This window comes from Pseudozyma flocculosa (assembly GCF_000417875.1).
Source record: "Pseudozyma flocculosa PF-1 unplaced genomic scaffold scaffold00022, whole genome shotgun sequence".
Taxonomy (NCBI): Eukaryota; Fungi; Basidiomycota; class Ustilaginomycetes; order Ustilaginales; family Ustilaginaceae; genus Pseudozyma; species Pseudozyma flocculosa.
This window is the reverse complement of record NW_006920890.1, coordinates 529,591-552,136: the sequence shown is the minus strand read 5'-3', so window position 1 is coordinate 552,136 and position 22,546 is coordinate 529,591. Positions and strand designations below refer to the sequence as shown.

The 22,546-nt window shown below is 63.8% G+C and overlaps 14 protein-coding genes across 14 annotated transcripts; 2 read left to right on the top strand and 12 right to left on the bottom strand.

Annotated features, from left to right (window-relative positions):
* Positions 1-468: 468 nt before the first annotated feature.
* On the bottom strand, positions 469-825 carry PFL1_05959 (uncharacterized protein; the record flags this gene model as incomplete). The annotated part of the gene is made up of 1 exon (XM_007883494.1): positions 469-825. One exon carries the CDS (start codon positions 823-825, stop codon positions 469-471), a length of 357 nt encoding a protein of 118 aa, XP_007881685.1.
* Positions 826-1,894: 1,069 nt separating this feature from the next.
* On the top strand, positions 1,895-3,295 carry PFL1_05958 (uncharacterized protein; the record flags this gene model as incomplete). Its single annotated transcript, XM_007883493.1, has 1 exon — positions 1,895-3,295. The coding sequence occupies one exon, from the start codon at positions 1,895-1,897 to the stop codon at positions 3,293-3,295; it is 1,401 nt and encodes a 466-aa protein (XP_007881684.1).
* Positions 3,296-3,850: 555 nt separating this feature from the next.
* On the bottom strand, positions 3,851-4,381 carry PFL1_05957 (uncharacterized protein; the record flags this gene model as incomplete). The annotated part of the gene is made up of 1 exon (XM_007883492.1): positions 3,851-4,381. One exon carries the CDS (start codon positions 4,379-4,381, stop codon positions 3,851-3,853), a length of 531 nt encoding a protein of 176 aa, XP_007881683.1.
* Positions 4,382-5,033: 652 nt separating this feature from the next.
* Positions 5,034-5,606, bottom strand: PFL1_05956 (uncharacterized protein; the record flags this gene model as incomplete). Its single annotated transcript, XM_007883491.1, has 2 exons — positions 5,034-5,098; positions 5,207-5,606. The coding sequence occupies 2 exons, from the start codon at positions 5,604-5,606 to the stop codon at positions 5,034-5,036; spliced, it is 465 nt and encodes a 154-aa protein (XP_007881682.1).
* Positions 5,607-6,442: 836 nt separating this feature from the next.
* Positions 6,443-6,924, bottom strand: PFL1_05955 (uncharacterized protein; the record flags this gene model as incomplete). Its single annotated transcript, XM_007883490.1, has 2 exons — positions 6,443-6,454; positions 6,562-6,924. The coding sequence occupies 2 exons, from the start codon at positions 6,922-6,924 to the stop codon at positions 6,443-6,445; spliced, it is 375 nt and encodes a 124-aa protein (XP_007881681.1).
* A 955-nt stretch (positions 6,925-7,879) lies between these two features.
* PFL1_05954 (uncharacterized protein) lies at positions 7,880-8,296 on the top strand (the record flags this gene model as incomplete). Its single annotated transcript, XM_007883489.1, has 1 exon — positions 7,880-8,296. The coding sequence occupies one exon, from the start codon at positions 7,880-7,882 to the stop codon at positions 8,294-8,296; it is 417 nt and encodes a 138-aa protein (XP_007881680.1).
* A 574-nt stretch (positions 8,297-8,870) lies between these two features.
* PFL1_05953 (uncharacterized protein) lies at positions 8,871-9,206 on the bottom strand (the record flags this gene model as incomplete). Its single annotated transcript, XM_007883488.1, has 1 exon — positions 8,871-9,206. One exon carries the CDS (start codon positions 9,204-9,206, stop codon positions 8,871-8,873), a length of 336 nt encoding a protein of 111 aa, XP_007881679.1.
* A 1,068-nt stretch (positions 9,207-10,274) lies between these two features.
* PFL1_05952 (uncharacterized protein) lies at positions 10,275-11,111 on the bottom strand (the record flags this gene model as incomplete). The annotated part of the gene is made up of 1 exon (XM_007883487.1): positions 10,275-11,111. The coding sequence occupies one exon, from the start codon at positions 11,109-11,111 to the stop codon at positions 10,275-10,277; it is 837 nt and encodes a 278-aa protein (XP_007881678.1).
* A 780-nt stretch (positions 11,112-11,891) lies between these two features.
* PFL1_05951 (uncharacterized protein) lies at positions 11,892-12,845 on the bottom strand (the record flags this gene model as incomplete). Its single annotated transcript, XM_007883486.1, has 1 exon — positions 11,892-12,845. The coding sequence occupies one exon, from the start codon at positions 12,843-12,845 to the stop codon at positions 11,892-11,894; it is 954 nt and encodes a 317-aa protein (XP_007881677.1).
* Positions 12,846-13,659: 814 nt separating this feature from the next.
* PFL1_05950 (uncharacterized protein) lies at positions 13,660-14,679 on the bottom strand (the record flags this gene model as incomplete). The annotated part of the gene is made up of 2 exons (XM_007883485.1): positions 13,660-14,630; positions 14,664-14,679. The coding sequence occupies 2 exons, from the start codon at positions 14,677-14,679 to the stop codon at positions 13,660-13,662; spliced, it is 987 nt and encodes a 328-aa protein (XP_007881676.1).
* Positions 14,680-15,234: 555 nt separating this feature from the next.
* On the bottom strand, positions 15,235-16,143 carry PFL1_05949 (uncharacterized protein; the record flags this gene model as incomplete). Its single annotated transcript, XM_007883484.1, has 1 exon — positions 15,235-16,143. The coding sequence occupies one exon, from the start codon at positions 16,141-16,143 to the stop codon at positions 15,235-15,237; it is 909 nt and encodes a 302-aa protein (XP_007881675.1).
* A 649-nt stretch (positions 16,144-16,792) lies between these two features.
* On the bottom strand, positions 16,793-17,959 carry PFL1_05948 (uncharacterized protein; the record flags this gene model as incomplete). Its single annotated transcript, XM_007883483.1, has 2 exons — positions 16,793-17,681; positions 17,766-17,959. 2 exons carry the CDS (start codon positions 17,957-17,959, stop codon positions 16,793-16,795), a joined length of 1,083 nt encoding a protein of 360 aa, XP_007881674.1.
* A 949-nt stretch (positions 17,960-18,908) lies between these two features.
* On the bottom strand, positions 18,909-20,306 carry PFL1_05947 (uncharacterized protein; the record flags this gene model as incomplete). Its single annotated transcript, XM_007883482.1, has 1 exon — positions 18,909-20,306. One exon carries the CDS (start codon positions 20,304-20,306, stop codon positions 18,909-18,911), a length of 1,398 nt encoding a protein of 465 aa, XP_007881673.1.
* A 681-nt stretch (positions 20,307-20,987) lies between these two features.
* PFL1_05946 (uncharacterized protein) lies at positions 20,988-22,304 on the bottom strand (the record flags this gene model as incomplete). Its single annotated transcript, XM_007883481.1, has 1 exon — positions 20,988-22,304. One exon carries the CDS (start codon positions 22,302-22,304, stop codon positions 20,988-20,990), a length of 1,317 nt encoding a protein of 438 aa, XP_007881672.1.
* Positions 22,305-22,546: the final 242 nt, after the last annotated feature.

Sequence of the window (22,546 nt, the reverse complement as noted above, 5' to 3'; positions counted from 1 at the left end):
TGAAGTCGGAAAAGCGATAAGGTTTAGAGCGGGGGCTGACATGTGGTCGACGGTAGAGTGTAGCGTAGTAGCGTAGTTGAACAGTGTAGGATAGAGGCAGAGGCTAGATTAGGAATTTGGGAGCGAGGGGAGCGAAATTTAGAGCGATGTTGGGTGAGGGAATGGATGGAAAGCAGCAAGACTCTAGGAAAGGGGTGAGGTTGAGGCGAGGGTGTGGCAGGGTGCGCGATGGCGATTGAGGAGGCGCTGAAGGGCTGCGGCCGAGTCTCTCCGCCCAGACTTTCGTTTCAAAATCCACGGTGGTGCTCTTGCACTTGCGCTCGCAGCGACAATGCTCGGTACCAAAGTGCGGCCAGGCTGTTCGGGACCTGTTCGATGTGCGTCAACGGCCCAGGGCTCCACTGTGCGTGGACGTTGGCGAGGCGGCGGCTTGGTCGCTGTATGCCCGCGAGCCTGGCAGGCTCGGCTCTACCAGTAGCGCCTCTTGTGCTCCATGACGAGGCTCTGGACCTGGTCGTAGTACTCTCTTCCCGCCCTGGTGTTGAGCCAGTGCTTGAATGCCTGGGCCCTGGAGTAGGACGGGACCTGGTCGTGGAAGCTGTCGAGCTTGTCGGCGGCTCCGGGGAGGCGGCTCAGGTCCTGGCGGAGGAGGTCGTCTGCACGCCTTCCGGTGGCCTCTGCGAGCTCGTCGTACATGCGGTCGATGTTGCGCACGATGCCAGTGACGGACTGCTGGAAGAACTCGTCGGGGGCAGCCGAGACGCTTGCGGTGGACAGGGCGAAGAGGGCGACGAGGGCGATGAGGATGCGCTTGTGGGAGACCATGGCTGCTTGTTCGAGGGGGATAGGAGGAGCGAGGAGGGGTTTGCTTCGTTGGAGAGGCTGGACGCTGTCAGACGGGAGAAGGGATGTGAGTGAGGATGGTGTGAAGAGAGGGGGGGCAAGGCGTTGATCCCGGGTCCCTTTTATCTCTACCCTGGCCCACCGCTGGCGTCGTTGCTGGGCAAAGGCAGGGTCGCCTGTGCGGCGTACGCTGTCGATCAAGGAGAGAGAGAGGCTACGGCGGCCAAGGCTTCCTCGAGGGGAGCCTGGAAAGACGATGTTGGTGAAGAGGGAAGCCTAGCCAGCTGGAAGCCGAGGGCTTACTCGTGACTGACCGTGCTTGGGCGCGATGAGGAGCGGCCTTTGTCATAGGGTACGGCTTCGAGGTGAGCGCACTGCCTCGGGGCGGGTGCGGGGCGCAGTGGTGCTCATTCATATCTGTATTGCTTGGCACGGCAGGAGGGCGGGGCAAGGGTTGCAAGAGAGTTGTGGGTGGCCAAGAGGGATGCGGTGGTGGCTGCCGATGGGCATGCAAGCGTCGGACACGAATCAGAGGGTGGATATGAAGTACGTGGTGGGCCGTTGAGAGAAGGGCGGCCGTCTCGCTGGTGGCTGGCTGGCTGGCTGGCGGGCGGCCTTTTGGCTGCTGTCCAACATGGCGGCGTTTGTCGTCGGGGCTGAGAGCGCTGCGTCTTTCGGCCGAGCGACTGGGCGGCCATTGGAGAGTGGAGGGGTGGGCAGTGGGCAGGGTTGGACCTGCTGGTTGGACCTGGTTGGACGACAGGCGCACACGGACCTCTTCTGTGTCCTTCTTCGCCTCCCTTTGTCCCCAGTCGGCCATCCTGATTTCTCTCCCACCCACCACCACCGCCACCACCACTGCCATTCTTCTCTTCGGTTCAAGGCGTCCCACCCCGCGCCCCGAACATACCCCTGTCTCGCACCTATGCAACCATGACCTGATCTCATCCCCCGTCTCTGCTGCCAACCTGGCCCTCACCTCGCCTCACCTCGCCTCACCTCGCTTCTCCTGACGACCACCACCACCCACCGCCGTCCCGCCTCGCCCAACATGCCCAGCTACGCCGACGTGCTCGACCAGATGGTCCGCAATGGCGCGACACCGGGCCCGTCCAACCCGCTCGGCTTATCCATGCGCACCGGCGACGGAGATTTGCTCATGCTCGACCACGACTCGACCCGCGCCCAGACCCACCAGCCGCCCCTCGACGAGGTCGACATGATCGACCTCGAACTGCAGCCTGCCTCATCGTCCGCCGACGCTGCTCCTCCGGGCGCACCCAAGGCCCAGGAAGCGTGGAGGGAAGACCTGGCACGCCTGCGCAACGTCGACGCCGTCCCAAAGAGCCTCTGGGTGCTCGACACAAACGTCCTCCTCTCCTCGCTCGACCTCCTCCAACCCCTCGCAGACCACATCATCGAGCAGAACGTCGCATCCCTCCTCGATCCCACGGGCACCCTGCCGCCCTCGCCCATCGCACTCGTCATACCCTACCGCGTCATCACCGAGCTCGACGCCCAAAAGACGTCGACACGCGAGACGACCCGCCTCCCCTCACCGGGATCCCACGGCCGCAGCACCACCCACCGCCTCTCGTCACTCGCACGCGAAGCATCCCGCTGGATCCTCACCACACTCAAGGCCCAAAAGAACCTCCAGATCCCCCTCGCGCACGACCACCACCTCCCGCTGCCCCAGAGCCACCGCGCCCTCTACGGCCAGACCCACTCGCACCACAACCACACCAGGCCGAGGGGACGCTGCACAAACGACCAGGAGATTGTCGCCTTCTGCAAGCGCCTCGACGACGACGTCGGCGGCGTCGTCTTTGTCACCGACGACCGCGACGCCGCCATCACCGCAGAGCTCGAAGAGGTCGAATCGCTCCAGATCCGCGACATTGTCGACGCCCTCGTCCACGGCCGCGGGCAGGACGGCAAGCAAGACGACGGCAACGGCAGGCGCGGCTGGAAGGAGTGCGTGCCCGAACTCGTCGACCAGTGGGTCTACCAGATGGGCGGCGCTCCGTCGATGCCGCCAGCGGTCGCTGCTGCCGCCGCTGCCGTCCACCCCGAGGTTGTCACAGCGGCGATACCGGTCCCTGAACCGATCGACGAGGTGCAGATGCACGTCGAGGAGCCGGACCCAGTCACGGTCCCGACACCGCCGCCGCCGATACCGCCGTCTCCGGTACAGCCCGTGAGCGTCGCAAACAAGCGCTCGCCTCGACTGAGCCCGGACGGTCGCACGACCAGCGACAGCATGCACGCGCCCATGGCAAAGCGACGCAGCCCGCCATCATACCCCACAGCAGCACATCAGCGGCGGCCAGATCCGGTGCAAAAGGAAGGCGAGGACGACAAGGGCCAGCTGCTCAACCCGCACATCGACTGGGAGGCGCTGGTCGGTGCCGGCGGGAAGAGGTCCAACGGAGAGCGGAGAAGGTGGTAGCCCACCAACCTGGCTGAGCCTGCCCTTGAGCTGCCGATGAGCGGTCACTTTGAACGAAAGGAGAGGCGACGATCGAGGCGGTGGATCAACACATACCCAGGCATCCATTATTTTGCACGGCGAGAAGCCGACCATTCAGCATGCAATCCGACCACGGCGCTCGTTCGATCGATGCTCCTTCCTCGACGTAGGCCCTTCCTGGGTGCACCGCCTGCGCTATCGTGAACGTCGACGGTGGCTGGACAGGGCGTTGCCTTGTATTTGTGTCGCTGACTAGCGCGTACAACACGGCGCGGCAACGCGTCCGCGCATAGGGGCCGGGTGGCAAGAGGGGCTTGGCTTCAGAGTCACTCGACGTGAGCGACGGCACCTGGCTCGACCATCGCTCGGAGAGCTACACGGACCGGGGGCGTCGATCGCGACACTCGGCCTCTCAGGGTGCAGCGAAGTTGCTGAGGCCAGCCGGCCTTTGGATCGGCGAGGCGTCTCAGTCGGTCGGCTTGAAGCCGCCGAGGAAGTAGAAGTTGACCTGCTGCTGTTCGCCGTGCTTGAGGACTAGCAGGCGCTCGAGTCGGGGCAGGAAAGGAAGGCGGGGGGCGAACATCCCGGCGGCGACGTCAGTCGAGCGGTCTGGCAGGTCCGACCCTGTTCCGCCTCGACACGCAGGGACGACTCGAGAGACCCACCTCGCACGCCGATATCACGGAGCGGGTTGGCCAACATCCTCTCGATGCCCTCAAAGACTGAGGGATCACGGGAAAAGGCAGTGTAGCAGGGCTCGATGAAGGCCTTGCGGCGGAAGGCGCAATCGTTGAGCGCGAAGCAGAAACGCTGAGGGTGGGGTCGACACTCGACGCTGCCCGGCGCACCGCGGCACGCGATGTTGAGCTCCTCGTCGCTGTCGGGGCGCGAGAGCCACCAGGTTGCGACGCCGTGCAGACACAGCTGTCCGCGACCCGGTCCGACGCGGAACTCGACTCGGCCGACGCCCGGGATCGTGTACGCCGATCCGAGGGCGTATACGCCGTGGGTCGCGCCCAGGGTGAGGAGGAGGATGAAGATGGGGAGGCGGAGGTCGAATCGCATGGTGGCGTAGATGCGTTGGTTGAGGTCAAGGCTGAGCTAGTAGACTGCGGGGATGGTGGTGGAGTCGAGAGAGGGTACGGTCAGCGACTGACGTCTGCCTGGCGGTCTGGCAGGTCCGCGGGCCAGGCTGTCTCGACCCTCGCACAGCTGCGCGCAGCCAGGGCACACGCACAGGCTGGCCTGGCCTGTGCTGCGGCAGGTCTGGCTTACTCAGTCACGGTCGGACCCACCCTCGCCTCTCTCTCACCGCGATCGGGCGGGCGCACGGCGCTCGCGGTTGGCTGGCCAAGCCCTGGCTACGCCGTGGCTACCTGGAGAGCCAGCCCCTCATCACGCCTGCGTCAGCCATTGCCTTGGCGGCCGTCGACCCGCTCTGCTTCTCGGCAACGTGTGGCACAGGCTAGGCTACCTGACCTCTCTCACCGGTGCCGACAGGCGGAGGCAGGAGCTCGGCCATCGGCGATTTGCTTGAGCAGCGGATCACAGGAGTGATTGCACGGGCTCTGAGGCGTGGCACTACCTGACGTTATAGGCAGCGTCGCTTCGGGACTCGACGGACGCCAGGTGGGTCTGGCGTTCGGGCAGTGAGACCGATAGCAGGGGGGCGACCTGGTACAACGGCTCCGACGACAGGACGCAACGAGGCGCGATATCACATGTCGGGAGCGAAGACGCCAAAGGGGTGGAGCGTGTTTGGCTGCCCGGAGACGCCCGGCACTGCACAGGGCGTAGACGATACGTACGGTTACCACACAGCAGAGGTCAGCGCGACGTGTTCACCACGGGACCGGAGTCGAGGATGCGAGGAAGGGGAGAGGGGCTCACCCAAAGCGCCGAAGTCGCGCGACCGCGTTGCAAACATGCTCTTGACGCCCTTGAAGACGGCGGGATCGCGGACGGTCAAGGTGTAGCACGCCTCTGGCGCCGCTTTGGCGGGCAGCACGCACCCCTCGATCGAGGTGCAGCTCTGTTGCGGCTGCGGGACGCAGGTAAAGGTGCCCGGCTGCGTCGAGTCGGTGCACTGGATGTTGTGCACCTCGACGCTACCCACCCTTCCCAGCATCCAGGGCCAGCCTTGGATGCACAGCTGTGCGCTGCTCGACGAGACCTTGAAACGCACCCATCCCAGCGTCGGGATCAGGGCTACGGTCGTGTCGCACTTGACGCTGCCAAGGGCCGTCAAGGCCAAGAGGAGGAACGAGGCGAGACGCAGGATGGTGGACATGGTGGAAGGAATGATGGAAGGGGATGGCAATTGCGAGCTTGACGAGAAGGGGAAGACGGAGAGAGCGACTACTTGTACATCGCGGCAAGCTACCGAGGTCGCTCGAAATCAAACCTACTATAGCCCGCTCGCCGCGGAGGGGTGGCAGCTCCTCCGTAGTAGCACCCTTCATCGACCGATGGGCAGGGTGCTGCCTCTCCTCGATTGTCGCGCAGTACACCGTCACGATGATCACTGCGGGAGGTCAGCGACAGCCTGCTGCCGCTCGCTGTTTCGAGTATCGAGAAGGCTAGCATCACAGATAGAAGCCACGGCAGCGGGGAGGCGCCCCAGACGCCTTCTGGCTCCCTGCTTGACGTCGTTTATTGCCACCAGACAAAGCTCGGCTGCGCTGCTTTAGTCGAGCTTGGTGCTCGGCTGCGGTGGGATGTAAATCCCGGCTTGGCGCCGCCGCCGGGCTGTCCATCCCCGCATGCCGCATCCTACCCCGCACACGCCCAACGGTACGCCGGTCAGGATGAGGCTAAGTGGGGCGAGAGATATGAAGTGGCGCTCGAGGTGGACGCCGGCGCGCCACTTCTCGAGGGTAGGCTGATGAGCCTCGAACCGGCTGGCCACCGCATCCACTCTAGATGCTGCGCCTGCCGTCGACATCCAAGCGCTGCCTCACACGGCGGATGGCATCGTCTTGTCTCGTTCTTGCCCTGCGAGGGCCGCTATCGACCTCCTCCCGGGAACCGTAGGACATCTCCTGGTCGGAATGTCCCTCGCCCGGTGTGGCGGTGTCGTCCAGCATCGGCGTCGTACCGCGCTCGAAGCTCGTGCCTTCTAATCCGTCAAAGTTGCGACTACGTGCATGGCGTCCAACGAAGACGGGAGGCACACGGGGCTCGCGGATGAAAGGCTTGGGGAAGGCCGAGTTCTTGATGCCCAGCTCTCGCTCGTGCTCTCTCACCTCTTGCAGCCGGTCGCGCAGGATCTCCTCGATCTTGGGGCGGTACTTTTGTCCGTGCTCGAAGCGCAGCCACTCGGGCAGCGTCGCAAAGCTGTCGCGCGGCAGACCGAGGCGCGGCGAAAAGTTGTTGTCGTACACGTGGAAGCCCGTCAGGGCCCACTGTCCCGCGCTCTGGATGTCGCGCAGCAGGCTCTCCTCGATGACCCTCGGATCGGTGTTGCCATCGGTGTAGAGGGAGTGCAGGCGGTAGATCTTCTCGATCACGTCCTTGTCCAGCACGTCGATGTCGGGGAGCGACGCCACAGAGGCGATGCCGAGGCAGGTGAGGAGGAGCAAGCTCGCAAAGAGGGCGATGGGCTTCATCGGTGCGACGTCGGAGGAAGTGGCGACTGCCAGCCTGGAAAGTGGGTTGACAAGGGGGGCGAGAAGAGTCCATTGTTCGCAGCCCGTTCGAGGTGGGGTTCTTGTACGAGGGTCGAGGCCGTCAGGCAACGGCAGCCTGCGCTCGGTGCTGGGTGCCGAGGCTTCTGTATCGGGCTTGGGTGTGAGGGGCGGGTCATGTGGCGTCATCCCTGAACGACATTCTCATGACCACCGAGGTTGGGCGCCACCGAGCTCAGCATCGATTCAGCCACGGGGATGGATGTCGTTCCGGGCTCACACCTCGGCCCGACCTTTGCTCATCTCGACCGACCCACCTTCGGGGCGTTGCGAAAACCTTTTCGAATAGATACAGCAAAAGGCGCTCGATCGCCTCGGCTCGTTGCCGCGGAATCCATCGGTCGAGTTCGAGGCCTTCGTCGGATCACAGCGATCCTCGCCGCAGGTAGACCGTCGGGATCCCAGAACGGGCCGGTAGAGGTCGACAGACGAAGCTTTTACCGCCACCCGCGGCGTGAAGCCTCGTGCCGCAACGTGGGTGAGGAGCGGAGCTCAGCCGTATCAATCAGCGCAGCCTGGCTGGCATCAACCGCGGCCTCAGTGGGCGGGCCAAGCAGCTCAACGCTATCGCTGCCAGCCCGGGAAAGAGACGCTGGAGCTGGATATCGGCACGACTTGTGCGGCTGAGGGTTCCCATCCTCATCAAACGAGTGAAAGACGGAGAGGCAGGTGCAGATCATCGGCCATATAAGCAGGCCGGACTGACGACCTCGAACGTCCTCACATCCCATCTCAACCCAGCTCCTCACACTCTCATACACGCATACACGCACATTTATACAGACCTCTACCAAAGATGGTGTCTCTCCTTCGTCTTCTCGCCTTCAGCCTGTCTCTCGCCCTCATCGGGCTGACGCTCGCCACGCCGGTGCCAGGCATGTCGGACGCGTACCTCGTCGACGTGCTCGACCCGTCCGAGATGGAAGCCGTCTACCGCAAGTTCGCCCACTACTTTGTCCACGAGCCGGGCGAGCACACGGCCGCCGAGGTCCTCGAGTCCGACGTCGCGGGCATCGATCCCGAGGCGGGCGCCGACTTCAGCCTCATCCTCAACATCCGCACCAGCCTGCTGGAGGAGGGCAAGTCGCCCTGGAAGGTCCTCGTCGACTGGCTGCACGAGGACGACAACAAGCGCCACACGGCCAGGATGATGAACATCGTCCGCGAGAGGCTCAAGGCCGTCAGGGAGATGGAGGCTGCCAAGGACGCCAACTCGGGCCTCCCCAACGTCCGTACCCACTCCAGCTCGAACCCTCCCGCTTCAAGTGATCCCGGCTCCAGCCGCACGCCCTAAGGCCGGCCCTCGACGTTCCGGGGCGGAATGCCATCCTGAGACGACGCCCCCTGACGTCTACAGGGAGGCGCTCGGCGGAGGAAGCTGCCACAGTCGAGATAGCGAGAGGAGAGGAGGATGAGCTCAATGTGGATCCGATGGCTTCTCGAGGCGAAACGCGCGTTGATGTGACACAATTGAGCGACGTGGCACCCTCAAAGCCTCCAAAGCTGGTAGGCGAACACGCGGATGGCGCATAGGTGAAAGATGATGAGATTCAGATGGTGGGTTTGGAGCGGAGAGAGGGGGCGAGTTTCAAAGACGAGGGCGTCTAGAGAGGGGAAAGGGGATCAGGCAGATTGCCAGGGCTCGTGCCGATTACTTGGTGCGAGGAGGCGATGCACAGCATCATCACCTGTAAGAGGCTGCGAGGAGAGGCAAAATGGCTTGAGATGGGAGCGAGGCCCGCAAAGGAGGCAAAGAAGACCGCCGGAGAAGGCACAGAGCCGACGTCGGGCGAGCGGTACGACTTTGACAAGCAACGGGTGCTTGCCATGCTGCCGCGTGTGTGCCGTCTGACCAGGGCAGTGCGACCTCAGAGACTGCGGAGCTTGGTGTTGAGCTCGTCGCGGAAATGGGTTCCCTCAAAGTTGATCCAGGTCTCGAGTTCGTGGAGCTGGTTTTCGGTCGACTCGGGAAAGCCGTAGCGAGCGCGCCAGGCGTCGAACCTGCTCAGGGCGCCGATCTCTCCGAGGTGGCCACGCATGGCCTCGACGGCTGCATCGTTGCTGCCGAAGCGGTCCGTGTAGAAGCTAACAAGCCTCTCGATGGGCGCAACGTGCCAGTCGACGGGCAGGCCAGGACGGGCGCTGACCACGGTGGCCAGGACAACGAGGCCAGTCAGGGCGTAGATGGGCTTGATGGCGACCATGTTTGCGGATTTGGGTTGAAAGAGTGAGCAACGCAGCGATGGGTGTGTGGTTAGTCAAAGGCTTGGCAAGAGAAGGATTGGAGAGCGAAAGATGGAGATGGGGAGGTGGCAGTCGAGGAGGACAAAGAGCGACGTTAAATACCTTCTCGCCCAACAGCAGCTGCGTCGAAGAGCGGCGCTGCCTACCAAGGAGGGCAAGCCGTTCAGGCAGAGTTGATGGGGCAGTCCGCCAAACCGTCGATTCGTGAGCTTCCTCCTCCCGTCCCACTGCTCGCCTCGAGGATAATGGGGACAAGGAGCGGAGAGCTCTGCCCATCGCCCGTTAGCTGCGGCACTCGTTGCGCAACTTCGCGCACCCTCGGATGGATTCCGGCCCGCAGGAAACAGATCGGAAAAGGTCTGCCCCACCGTCACAGCAATTGCGGTCCGCATTCGACAGATATGTGCGGTCTTCATTGGCCGCCTTTGCTTGAGGACGGTGGGGCCTGTTGCGGTCGACGAAGACGGGGAGAGGGCGAAGTGGCGACGAGCGGCGACTTTCCCACCATATGAACTAGTCGAGTGGGAAGATGGGGCGAAGCGTCCCACATGTTGTCGGTGCTCACAGCATCTCGTCAAGCCCCGAAACAATCAGCTCAAGGATCGGTGGTGGGCCGCTTATGAGGAGGGGTGCCGGAAGATCGGGGCTGGAGTCGGGGCTCCTCTCTACACGACGGGGTCGAGGTTTGGCAGGAATGGCTCGGACGGCTGGAGGGCATTGTGTGTGATTGCGGAGGATCTTCAGCCGTATGGCCGCCTCTGGAAGTGCAGAAGACTCTGCGAGCAAGTGGCGCATGGCTCGGGAGGAAGACTAGCAACAAGGCAAGGGCTGCCTAGGCAGGCCCAAGGGGGACCAGAATGGCAAGCGTCGCTCGCAGAGACGCTCTGTTGGTTGGACCGGATTCACCGTAGCGACGTCGCCTCGAGCAGTTTTGGCGAGGAAGTAGAGAGGGGAAACGACGGTCGCACGAGGAGACGTTGGAGGTTTCGGTTCGAGGAGTAGTCAGAAGAGCAAAGCGACCCGGCATGCTACGGCTGGGCCGGCACATAGAGGTTCAGCCAGCGACGATGGACGACAAAGTCGCCGATGTAGATCCGGCCCGAAGAGTCCGGGACTGCAGGGGTAGCGATGGCCCTAAAAGTCCTGAACTCCTTGGCGTGTGGGCTGTTGCTGTGGGTCTTGGACCTGTTGAGGCGGAAGAAGGCGACATCGTACGCGGGCGGGCCGTCCCATCTGAAGCTCGAGAGCAGCGATGTGGGTGTGTGTCTAAGCCTCGGGTAATTCAAGAGGTTGTTGAGCTGTTTCCGGAGCGATTCGTCCAGCATCGACGGGTCGGCCTGGATAGAGAGGACCCGATCGTCTAGCGCTTGTATGGGCGCACCGGGAAGGAGGATGTGGGCAAGCTTGAGTCGTTCCAGGAGCTTCTCCTTGACCGCAGCGAAGAGGGCGGCGTGGCCGAGCGTGTACTGGTGTACCAGGGCGCGCGAACCTCGGTAGGCGGGATGGGAAGTGCCGATTCGTTGACGACTCCTTCTGAGCGGCGCCGACGTCGGATCCGCCAAAGGCTGCAAGGAGAGATCCGCTGGAGGAAGACTGTTATGATCGAACGCTTCTGCGGCATGCGGCGACGATGGCGACGACGATGCTTGGCCAGCAAAGGAGGCTGGCTGAGCGCCATGTTGATCGAAAGACGGAGCTTCGGCGAGCTTCAAGATGTCCGGCCAGTCGTAACGCTGGACATCGTGCTCAAAGGTTGCTGGGGCCGCTTCGCCGACGGGCGGTACGTCCGGCGCGATCGCTCGAGGGAGCAGGCACGAGAGCGGCAGCAGGAGTCTAACGATGGCGGAAAGCGGAGCAAGCAGCATAGTGGCAGAGTCTGCGGGAGCAGGAGAGATCCGAGAGAGGAGGCTGCGGCGAGGCGCTTCGCGAGTGGAAGAAAGTGGAAAGTGATGGGTGTCGAGACGATGGGCAAAGGCGGCCGCAAATCCAGCGCTGACCGCCTTTGCATCACCAACGAGCGCGCTGTCACTGCTTTCGCTGGCAGGCACTACTTCCGTACAAGCCGTCAAAGCATGATCTTGGGGCAGCAACGGAATGATTCGCAATTGGTATGATCACGCTCTCGGGGCGCTACAGATCCGCATCGGCTCGGCGAGTCTCCTCTTGGAAGTCACGCCAGAGTGCCTCGGGGCGACCAGGGCAGCTAGGGAGCAAGAATCCTCCCGGAGTTCATAGCCAGGCGCCGAAGGCAGGGAGATTAGGCCAGGTCGGCAAGCCCGGATCCAGTCTCGGAGTGAACAGCCGCGCCGCAAGTCACCGGTACGGCGAACTAAGTCGAGGCCGCGCTAGACCGCGGTCGCCGTCGCTTTGACTCCGTTTGTTCTTGAATGAGGCGGGGCGAGATCGACTTCCAGGGAAGCTTCTTTGCGTGTCCTCGCTATGGCGTCGTGCTTCCTGCGGGTCCTCCTCTCGTTGGTGTTCGTCGTTGCATCTCCAGGGGTTGGTTATTTGAAGGCTGCAAGATCCAGAGGGGACGATGACGACGATATTATCGCCGACGCTTGCACTGGCTCGATGATGGGAGGTGGACACTGCGACCGAGAGACGGTTCGACGCTCGTCGGAGCACGGCGGCGCACGCAGAGCCTACGCCTCGCCATCCCTGAGCAGCTGCTGCCAGAGCATGATGGACTGCATCCTGCGCTCGGTGGGATCCTTTGGCTTCGAGCGCTTGGAATCGAAGATCAAGGCGAGGAGGCGGTAGAGGAGCGTTTCCTCGGCCTTGTCGGTGCCCATGCCGACCTGGAGGACTTCGAGCACGGCGCACTGGCCGTGGTTCCAGTCGACTTCGACAAAGGCGGTCCAGAAGGGCGTCTGGATGATGGCGCGGTCCTGACGCGACGTGACGATCATCCTCTGGACGTCGAGCGTGAGGACGCGGATGTCCTCCTGCACCACGTCCTTGCTCGTCGGGCGCCAGAAGGGTACGGGCTTTCCCAGTTGGCTGTAGATGCTCATGGCGCATTGCTCGGTGCAGACCTGCGGCAGCTTGACGACGACGGGCACGAAGGTGGTGTGCGTGGGCCAGGCGATCTTGATGATCCTGTCGGGCTCGCCCCACATGGTGCGGAGCTCGTCTGCATCGGGGGCCGCGCCTTTGCTGGGCAGTACCTCGACTCGGGGGAGGGCGTGGCGACCACGGCCACGGAGACGGCGCGCCTGGCGGACGAGGTCGGTGAGGATGGTGCAGAACGCCGCGTCGAAGAGGATGTGGGCGCCGGGAAACGGCATCGAGACCCTCTTGCGGGGCCAAGGAGGCGCCAGTCGACGCTCGCCAGAAGCGCGGTCGAAGAGGTAGAGGTCCGGCGCAGGCCGGCTGCCGGCGTTCTCAAAGGGCAGGACGCCCTCGAAATCGAGGTGGGCGCGGAGCGAGGAGGGACCGCGGTCGGAAGCCAGAAGGACTTTGTCCAGATCAGGCCGACGCAGTTGCTGCTTCATCTCTTCCACGCTTGGTCTCGCTGTGTTCGGATAGGCAGACGCGGCATGGGCGGCAGCGTCGAGCGCGGCCTGTGTCTCTGCATTGGGCGTGTAGGCGAACATGGCGATATAGGTGCGGGACGGCGTGCAGCCCGAAAGTGAGCGGTGCGCTTGCGGGCGATGGTCGCGTGGTAGAGTAGCGATGCCGAGGGGGAGGCCGAAGGAAGAGGACCGAGGAGACGACGAGAGGGAGGAAGTGAGGAGGCGGAGGAGAAGCCGGGAGTTAGGATTCACCTGGTTGTCGGCGCAAGGAGAGGTGGCGGGCTTTTCCGGAGGTGGCGGCGGGTGGCAAAGAAAGGGCGCGCGCAGGCGGGGCGTGGAGCATGCGGGGCACAGCAGGGCCCAGTCAGCCGCAGACTCACGACGCGGCGGCGAGGCGCGCCTCTGCCAAGGGCACGGACCCCCGCGGGCTGAGAAGGGCGAGACCCACCCCTCAAGGGCACAACCAAGGCCCAAGGGCAGCCAAAGAGTCGCCCACCAGCCTGCTACGCACGGGTCCGTCCAGACAGGCTCAACAGGCCGGGTTGCGCCCAAGCCCGGCGACGAGGTCGGGCTCAACTGGTCAGGCGTCAGGCTTGCCCATCGTGGACGACGCTTGGCTCGCTGCCCAGCGGTCCTCCTTTTTCAAGATCATCCTGCCTGGATCGCAAGCCATGACCGCCAAGGCCTCACATCGTCTGGAGCGACTACCGCCTAGGGACGGAGAGAACTTTCAAGCACACGGTCCGCTCGTGGAAGGGTGTTCGCGCACAGGAAGTCGGGGCGAGAGCAGCAAAGGCTCGAGTCGCTCGCACGGCCAGCAAGCTGGGATGGGGCGGACGCAACGCCGCACACGAGCCTGCCACGTCTCCGCGTCGCGCGTCCCGTCGATGCCTACCTAGGGCCACTCGAAGAAAGGGTTTTCGACCTTGACCACCATCCGGCCGATGACGATCCACTTTGGCTTGCCTTGATCGGGCGGTCCTCGATAGTAGGCGACGACGGGATGCTCGGGGTTGGCCCACGGTCGGGACCGGAACGCCTTTTCCCCACCGCGACCGGTGTGGACGTGGATGCGGTAGTCGCCGACGGGGAAGTCCTGCATCGGCCATGTGAGGCCGTGGAAGGCGCCCGGCGACATGCTGGCGTCGGGGCCGCCCGTGTACCTCCTCACCACCTGCATCACGTTGGCCAACGCGTTGTAGTCCCGCACCACGTCGATCTCGACCCGCCCGAACCGCCTCCAGCCATCGGGGAAGTCGTACTCGGTGATCCTCGAGTAGGCCAGACGGATTCGGTAGATGGTCGTGAGCCAGGACCGGAGCTCGTCGCCGCCGATGCCAACCAGGTCCGGGCCCAAGTATCGAGCCTCGTACTCGCCCCGGCGGAGCAGGTCGATGCCCCGCTTCAGGAGCTCGTTCATACGGGCGGGCGATCGCGGGAGGATGTCTGCGGCCAAGGTCGGAGTCCGGAGCGTCGCTTGCTCGATGCCAGTCGATGAACCTGTGCCGGCATGTGATTGCAGAGGAGCGCGGTGCTGAAACGGTGCCAGATCCAGACCGTCAACCGGGCCTCGGTCGAAGCTGGGGCCGGACGCAAGGCTGCGTTCGTGTCGGTATGCTTCCGAGTCCTGCTGGATCGGCGTTGCGTACGCATGCTGAGCGGGAACGAGGCGATACGGATCCGATGCGTCGAAGTAGGCGGTAGAGGATCCGACGACACCATCATCGTGGATAGCCGAGGGGACCGGTTCGCGGGTGGGCGAGAGCCGGTCGAGCTCTTCGAGGGCCGAGAGTTCAGGTGGCGTGGCCAAGGCCTTGGTCGACGGCAGCAGGCCGATGAGGGCTGTCAGAGCCCAGATGGCATACGCTGTGGCAAGCCGTGAGGGCGAACCTCGCCGACGTTGTATGGGCTGCATCTGGGAGACGTTTGATTCTTCGTGTTGGGTGGGCAGAGACGGAAGAAGGCGACAGCAAGCTGGGAGCGGCAGAGGATCGAAGGTGTGGCGAGACGAATGTGGATCGCAAGTGGCCGAGTAGGCGTTCGCGCGTTCTTATGTGCTCGCCCTCGAGAGCCGAGTCCGGATGCCCTTCCGTCCAGCCAACGAAAGACAGCGCCCAAGCTCCGAGGCATGTATGTATACGAGTCGGAAGGGATCCCGTCCGCTCCAGCTTCCGGTGCTCTGGATAGTCCCTCATTTGGCCCGGAGCGAGGCTAAGCCGCGGCACAAGGTGGGCTCGCCTCGATCATGTCACCACAGCCAGCCTCACCGATGCCACCTCGGAGCCTTTTCCCTACGGATCCATCACCGTGCTTCTGCATAATGATGAAGAGCGATGGAAATGAATGGGGGCCGAAGCCGACGTCATCGGATCATTGATTAATGAGGATGCTGTGGACGCAAGACGACGGCCGGTCCTCGTTGGCGAGCGAGAAAATGCATGTCCTCGCCTCCTCGGTCGGAGCGGCTCCACTACCAGTCCGCCGTCGATGCCTCAGGCGCCGGCGCCGATGCCTCGAGCGGCGTGCTGTGCAGCCGGGCATCACGACGAGCGGCCTCGACCTTGCCAATGAAAATCCACCGGGGCCTTGGCGGGTCGGTAGGCGGACCTTGGTAGTAGGCGATGACGGGGTGGTCGTTGAGCCACGCCCTGAGCCTGTACCCCGTCTCGCCTCCACGGCCAGGATGGGCGTGGATGTGGTATTCGCCGATGCGGAAGTCCTGCATTGGCCAGGTGAGGTCGTGGAAAGCGCTGCCAGACACGCTGCCAGCGTTGTCGGGCTCAAAGTCCCTCACCAGCGACAGCCTTCTCCAGAGGGCCTTGTCGTCGGGCACCACGGTGATCTTGACCGCCCCATGCCTGATCCAGCCATCTGGGCTTTCGTAGGTCATGATCCTCGAATAGACCAGGCGGATGCGGTAGATCCGTGTGAGCCACTGCCGCAGCTCTTGCCCGCCGATACCGACGAGTTGTTTGGCCACGACTCGGGTCGGGGCTTCGAGCAGCAGCCGTTGCCCTTCTTCCAGCAGCGCGTTCATCTGAGCGGGGGACCTCGGCAGGAAGTCTTGGGTCTGGACCCGCAGCGCAGCTGGGTCGACGTCTGCCCGGGAGCCTCCTCCCGGCTGTGTGAAGGCGCGAGGACGGTCGCGGTACGCGGCGGCGTCCAGGTCCAACACTGTGCTTGCACTGTGAAGCAGCGGTTCGGCCTCATCTTCCGCGGCGCCAGCCAAGGCGTTCATGTTGAAGCCGGGAAACGCCTGGGGCATAGGAGGCGCGGCCGATACGCTCGCCGGCATCAGGGTGATGGTCGGGATGGCCCAGGCTGCCAGTATCGAGATGGCAAGCTGGCCGAGCAGGCCATGATGGGGGCGGATCTGCATGGTCGACTCGAGCCTGGAGCGCCACGTAGGGTTGGGCTGGCGTGATGGCGCGAGAGAGCGGCAGCCGAGGGCTTGGGCAGCCACTCTATGCCGAGAAAAGGAGCGTTGGAAAAAGGGATCTGGTGACAGAGTTTGCGGGCGCAGGGATACGGTCGAGGGTCGATGGACGGGATCGATGGAGAAGTCAGCAGGCCGATGTCGACACACCTCGCTCGCGAAGAATTTATGCCTTCGTGCAGGCGCTGTGGTGGCCTCTTATCGATTAGGAGCCTACATTAACTGGCTTGCACCTTCTTCGCGGCGATTCAATCATCTTGCGGCTTTCGGCTGCGGCGCCGAAGCCGCCACGACGTTGCGCCGACCTCGGGGCGTCCCGGCCCCGTTCTGCACGGTGTGGACGTTTGCAGCGACGTCGAGCCGCGGCTCATCAGCTGTCCCCGCAAGGCAGAGGCTGACGAGCCGGTATAACTTTGCCCTTGGAGCCAACCGGTCGATTCAGGGGCAGGATTCTTCGATACAGCTATGTAGCTACATACAAACCAACCTGCAATTCGCCGAGCTGACAAGGAGAATGGCAACGTTTCGGGCGGGACAGAGGAAGCGGCCAGGGCACGGCAGGGAAAGATCGCAAGAGCTTCCGTCAAGCCCCTCACAGCTGTCCAGGCTCTGGCGAGCTAGGTGCAGGGGGCAGCGGGCGCCTCGTCACTTTGACGTTGCCGACAAATACCCACTCGAGCAGCGAGGACTCCCTGGAGCCCGCTGGAGCATCGGGACCATCAGAGGGTTGGCGCTGGCGGTAGGCGACGACGGGGTGGTCCTCGTCCATCGGCCTGTTTCGGAACGTTTCGACGCCCATGCGCCCGGGAAGGACGCGGACGCGGAAGCCGCCGACGGCGAAATCCTGGAACGGCCAGGGGGCGCCGTCAAAGGGACCCGTCTCGTCTTCGTCGAGCGGGTGGTTCCTAAGCCTGGGACCCTCCCGCGTACGGTAGCTTTGCAGGAACCTGAGAATTTGCGGTTTGGTCCTGTCTGCTGGCAACACTTCGATGTCGAGGGCGTCGTACATCTTCCAGCCCCATGGGCCTTCGTCCTGCATGATCCCCGACGAGCGCTGGCGGATGCGGTAGATCCTCGTGAGCCAGGCTCGCAGCTCGTCATTGCCGAGGCCAAAGACCTTGCTCCTGCCGAGCCGCTCGCTTGTCTCACGCAGCAGCCTGGCGCCGCGTGCGAGCAGCTCCTGCTTCTGAGGCGCGGATAGCGGCCTGATCTCGTCGACGGCACCGGACGGCTCTGCTCGCTCTCTGCTGGTCGATTGCGGCACGACGCTGCCTCCAGAGTCGAATATGGGCACTGCTCCTTCCTCGTTTGCGGCAGAAGCGCCCTCGTCTGCTTGCGGTCCCGGGAAGAGGTGGTCACGGTAGAGTATCAGAGTGACCGAGTCGCCCGCGCGGAGGCTTTCTGCAGGTGTGAAGTCGTATTGAACATGTTCGGCCCTCCAGTCCGGATGGATAGGGGTGAGGTACTCGTATCGAGGGAAGCTTTGGCGGGGGTCCGCTTGCGAGGGACGGACATGGGTGGCTAAGATCGGCTGAACGCCGTCCAGGGCCGCATTGGAGGCTGACGTTGCGGCCTCGTCGGCCACTGCTTCGCCCGCTGCAGTGGCCTCCGCGAGCCTGCCGAGGCCATCAAAGCCCGGCCGAACGGGGGGTGTCGCCAACGTCGTCGAAGTCAGCAGATTGAGGGTCACGGCTGTCGACAAGACGAAGGCGGCCGTGCGCAAGCAGGCCGATCGCCTCTGGTGCAGTCCAACTCGCATGGCAAAAGATGGGCCGCGATATCGTAGGCGACTTTGTCTGGGTGCTGGAAAGAAGGAGCGGTGTCGTAGATGTCGAACGAGGACAGCTTGGAGGGAGGAAAGGTCGGACGGCAGAAGCAGTCACGCTCGTCCCTTTTCTATGCTTCACATCGGCAGCGGCAAAGACACCAGTTAGGTCTACCTCGTGCTGCAGGCGGTACCTCGCGACAAACGAGTTCGAGCAGGCTTTCGGCGGAAGTACCGTCCGTGCCCTCGTCGGGGCGATGCTGAACGCCACCGGTGCCAGCCATCCTTCGTCGAGATGGGTGCAGCCTTCGTCTTGCGTTCATGGGTCTCCGCTCTTCTTTCAGAGTGTAACTTGATGGAGCGCAAGGGAGGCGGATCGAACGGCTCTCAAGACGGTCGGCCGACGAATGGTGCGCAGCGCAAAGGCGGGAAGCCGTTAGCTAGCGCCCGGTCGGCCGTCAGGACTGCCTGCTGAGACAAGCTCGCTTTTTTTTTTGTCTTTGGTGGGACACGGCCGTGCCTGAAACGTTCCGGCTTGACGGCGACACGAGGCAAAAGTTAGGGTGCTCGATGGATGCTGGACGGAGATGGATCGAGCGGGTGGAGAAGGCCCGCTGGCGTCGAGCTCAAAGGAGCGGGTCGGCCGCAGCCCTTCGCAAGGTTTGCGCCTCAGAAATTCGAGGCGCCAGCTGGGCCCGAACCGTCCCCGAAGTTTCCACCGTCAACTCATCTCGACGTCTTGCGCCACCCTTCCCATGTCGAGCTGCTTCAACTTGGTTGGAAGGACTTCTGAAAGAGTGTCGTATTTCAGGCTGAGATCCTACGGCAGATGCCTCATGGTCGACGAGCCTGGTACGACAGCAGAGCAAAGCACCCAGGAGGAGGCCTCAATCGGGCTACGATGGGAGGCGATGGAGAAGCTGCGCTACGGCGAGACCGAAGATCAGAAGAAGAAGTTGCCCTGGGCGAGCTGCTCGTCGGGACGGAGGATGCGAGGCTCCTCGGTCGGGATCCTCTGCTGGATCCTGAGCGTCCCGATAGCGATGCGGCCCGGGGCGCCTCCGGTGGGCAGTGCGACGACGTTGTACGAGCGACCTTCGGGGCTGACGACGACGTTGCCGCCGCGGCGCACGAGGACCTCGATGCGGTAGTCGCCCACCTGGAAGTCGGCGAACGGATCGTCGACGACGTCAAACGCACCGCGCTCCGCCGGCTGCACCCGCACGCCCTGGCGCTTGGCGTGCATGTTGGTGGAAGTGTGGACCGCCTGCGGACCGCGCGCGTCCTCGATCACCTCGATGTCGACCAGAGCCCAGATGCTGCGCGGATGGCGCGTGCGCACGAGCTCCAGCCGGATGGCGAGGACGTCCTGGAGCCAGCGCCGCAGCGTGGCGTCGCCAATCGTCGCGAGCTTCTCTCTGCCCGCTCGGTAAAGGCTGAAGTCGAGCAGCTCGCCGCCTTCCCAAAGCAGGTACTCGGGTGTAGGGTGCAGGGGGCGGCTCGAGAGCATCTGCTCGATGCGACCAACGCGCTCTTCAAAGGCGGCTTGATCGGCGTGGCTCATAGGTGCTTGATGCTTCCTCTGCTTGCGTCGAGGCCGAGTTTCGCCTTCCGATGGCTTTCGTGGAGCGCGATCGGGACGCTGCGGGACGTCGACGGCGGACCGAAGCTCAGCAGGCGCCTGGTGTCCACTGAAAGGGTCGGACTGCGAAGCTAGAGCGGCATCAGGCCACACGACCGAGGGTTGTCCTTGGGACGATGAAGCGAATCGCGAAGGTCCAAGAACGTGCGGCTGAGCGTCGTACAGCGGAGGAGAGGCGTGGGAAGAGGCGACGTCTGCCCACGTCGAGGAAGGGTCGGGCTGCTGGCGCGAGGTATCGTAGGGGTAGCCATACTGAGGGGCCGGATGGTAGACGCCTTGCTGGCGGTGCGCGCCGTATGGCCCTGCCTCGTGGAAGACGTGGACGTCATTCGACGTCGGATGATGCGCTTGTTCAGGGCTGTAGGGGTGCGGTCCCCAGAACTGCCCCGGCTGGACATGATGGTAGACGGCTTCCTGAGCAGGTTGGGCAGCCGGGCTGGACGAGGCCATGCCATAGCCGAAGGCGCTCGGCTGCGCCTGCAAAGTCACATCCGGGCTCGACCGAGCATGCCCAAAGATCGGACTCAGCTCATCCATGACGTCGCGGACCGGCTGAGGGTGCCCGAAGAGGCGGCTGAAATCGGCGACGCCCGCAGGTGCAGCATCGGCGATCTGTAGCAGAGCGAGGGCAGTGGCCCAGATGGCTATGACGACCAGAGCGGCCGATGCCGTCTGACCTTGGGGACAGGGGAGTCGCATGTAGAGGTGAGGAACGGGCTGGAAGATCTTGATCGGATTTGAGGAGGGGGGAGGACATTGGGGTTTGGGGGTGGGCTTTCGGCTCACCTCGATCAGGCCCTCACTTATACAACGAAGGCCGCGAAATGCGTACGGATCTCGCGTGGCAGCACGGAGGCGATCGAATGACGATTCCCCCATGAAGAAAGATGATGGGGCTATGTATCAGAGATGCAAGAGCATGACCACCCACCCGGCTGCACGTGGGCGTACCGTGGGCTGATGCCGGGGCTCGTTTTCGCTGAGCCTCGATGAGGGGCATCATGACCATCGGGCCACACCCACGACGGTTCACGCGAGCTGACGGAGAACACGCAGGTGCCTACCCTATTGTCTGGAAGGAGCACGTCGGGGCGATGTGCTGATGAGCTCTCCCGGTCACACGTTCGCCGTTGAAATGAGGTGAACTCTCGATGATTCCGAGTCGAGCCTGCGAAAGTCGAGTCGAGGCGTGCCCTCTGAATCGCGACCCGCAAGCGAAGCGCGGGTATGAGGAGAAGGAAGAGTACGGCACAGAGAGGGAGCGTCGTACAGGGTCGGAGCAGGGACGATGACCAAAACGAGGTTACGGGGCGGGGGGCAAAGGGCCATGACCTGGCGACGTGTGCCACGTTCTGGTCGTGACCGAGGCCAGGCATCGATCTATCGAGTCTGCTCAACGACGTCTGCCGGTTCGCGCTGGATCTTGAGCCTGCCGATGGCGATGTTGCCCTCGGTGTCTCCGGTAGGCATGGCGATGACGTTGTAGAAGGCGGGCTCGTCCTCGACCGAGACGTGCTTCTTGTTCTTGGGGCTGATGATCCGGAGGCGGTAGGTGCCCACCTGAAAGTCGGCAAAGGGGTCGACGACGTCCTCAAACGAGCCCTTGGCGGCAGGCGGGATCAGACCCGGCCGGTGAAACATGTACGTGCCCGTCTTCATGTTGGTGGTCCTCCGGTTGGACGGGTACGGGACGATCTCGACGCGAGCCTGGTCCCAGACGTTCCAGCGCCGCGAGGCTTCCTTGATGCGGATGTCCATCACGTCCTGCAGCCACTGTCGCAGCGCGTCGTCGCCAATCGTGTTGACCATCTCCTTGCCGCGTCTGAGCCGGTCGAAGCGGAGCAGGTGCTGGCCTTCCTCGAGCAGGAACTGGGTGCTGGGGCTCCGAGAGCGCGAGGCGCCGGCTTGGACGACAGGTTGTGCGAGCTGCATGACTCCGCGTGGACCAAACTCGGGCGCAGGTGGTGGGGATGGGTGCGACGCCGGTTGGAATCGGTCGTGCGCCTCGGCCACGGCAGGTCGACCGTGGACGTGCTGAGGAGTCTCGATTCCGGGAGGCGGGCGAGCGGGACGAGTACCGCGCAGGATCTCCGGCAGGTCATGGCCCGACGACTGGCCGGCATCGATCCACGGACGCAGACTGTGCGGCGGCGACGAGAGGGAAGGCATCGAGAAGCCGGCCAGGAGCGCCTGGAGCTCGTCGTGGTCGTCGGACGGGTGCGCGCCTTGCCACGAGGAGTCGGGGTCGTGGAGCAAGTACGAGTCACTGGGCTGGTGTCCGTACGGGCTCGGCGGGTGGCTGATGCCCTGCGGAGGGAACGCCTGGTACCCATCTGCGCCGTGGTGGACCTGCTGGTCGCCCCGGTAGTGTCCTTCGTCGAAAGGATGGTGGTACTGGATCTGCGGACGGTACTGCTCGGTGGGCTGGTGGGCGACTGGGCTAGCGGGGTGCGCCGCGAATACGGAGGGGCCGAGGGCGGGGGTGGCGCTGGGCTGATGCTGCCAGGTGTCGGAACGAGGCTGAGCGTGTCCAAACACATGGCTGAGCTCGTCGTAGGCGGATGCGGGTTTGGGATGCGCGAAGATCTGGCTGAGCTCATCGAAGCCCGGTCCAAGCGGTGCGGCAACGGCAGCCGAAAGGAAAAGCGACAGGCCTACGGCCACGGCGCCGGCTGCCTGGCGCTGACTGAAACGCATGTCGAGGCTAGGAGCGAGGCGAGGGGGAGTGAGTGGCGCAGAGGGGAAAGAGAACGCGTGGCGAGATGGACAGCCTGCTCGTGGCTGCGAAGACCTAGACCTGGCCCCCTACTTATGTAAATTTCTGGATTTGACCGCCAACTGCAATCATGTTTAGATCGACTCAATTTCAGAGACGGCCGTATACCGCCCCGAGGCTCGCAGCGACGCGGGCCAGCGAAGATGGACCGGCGATTTCATCT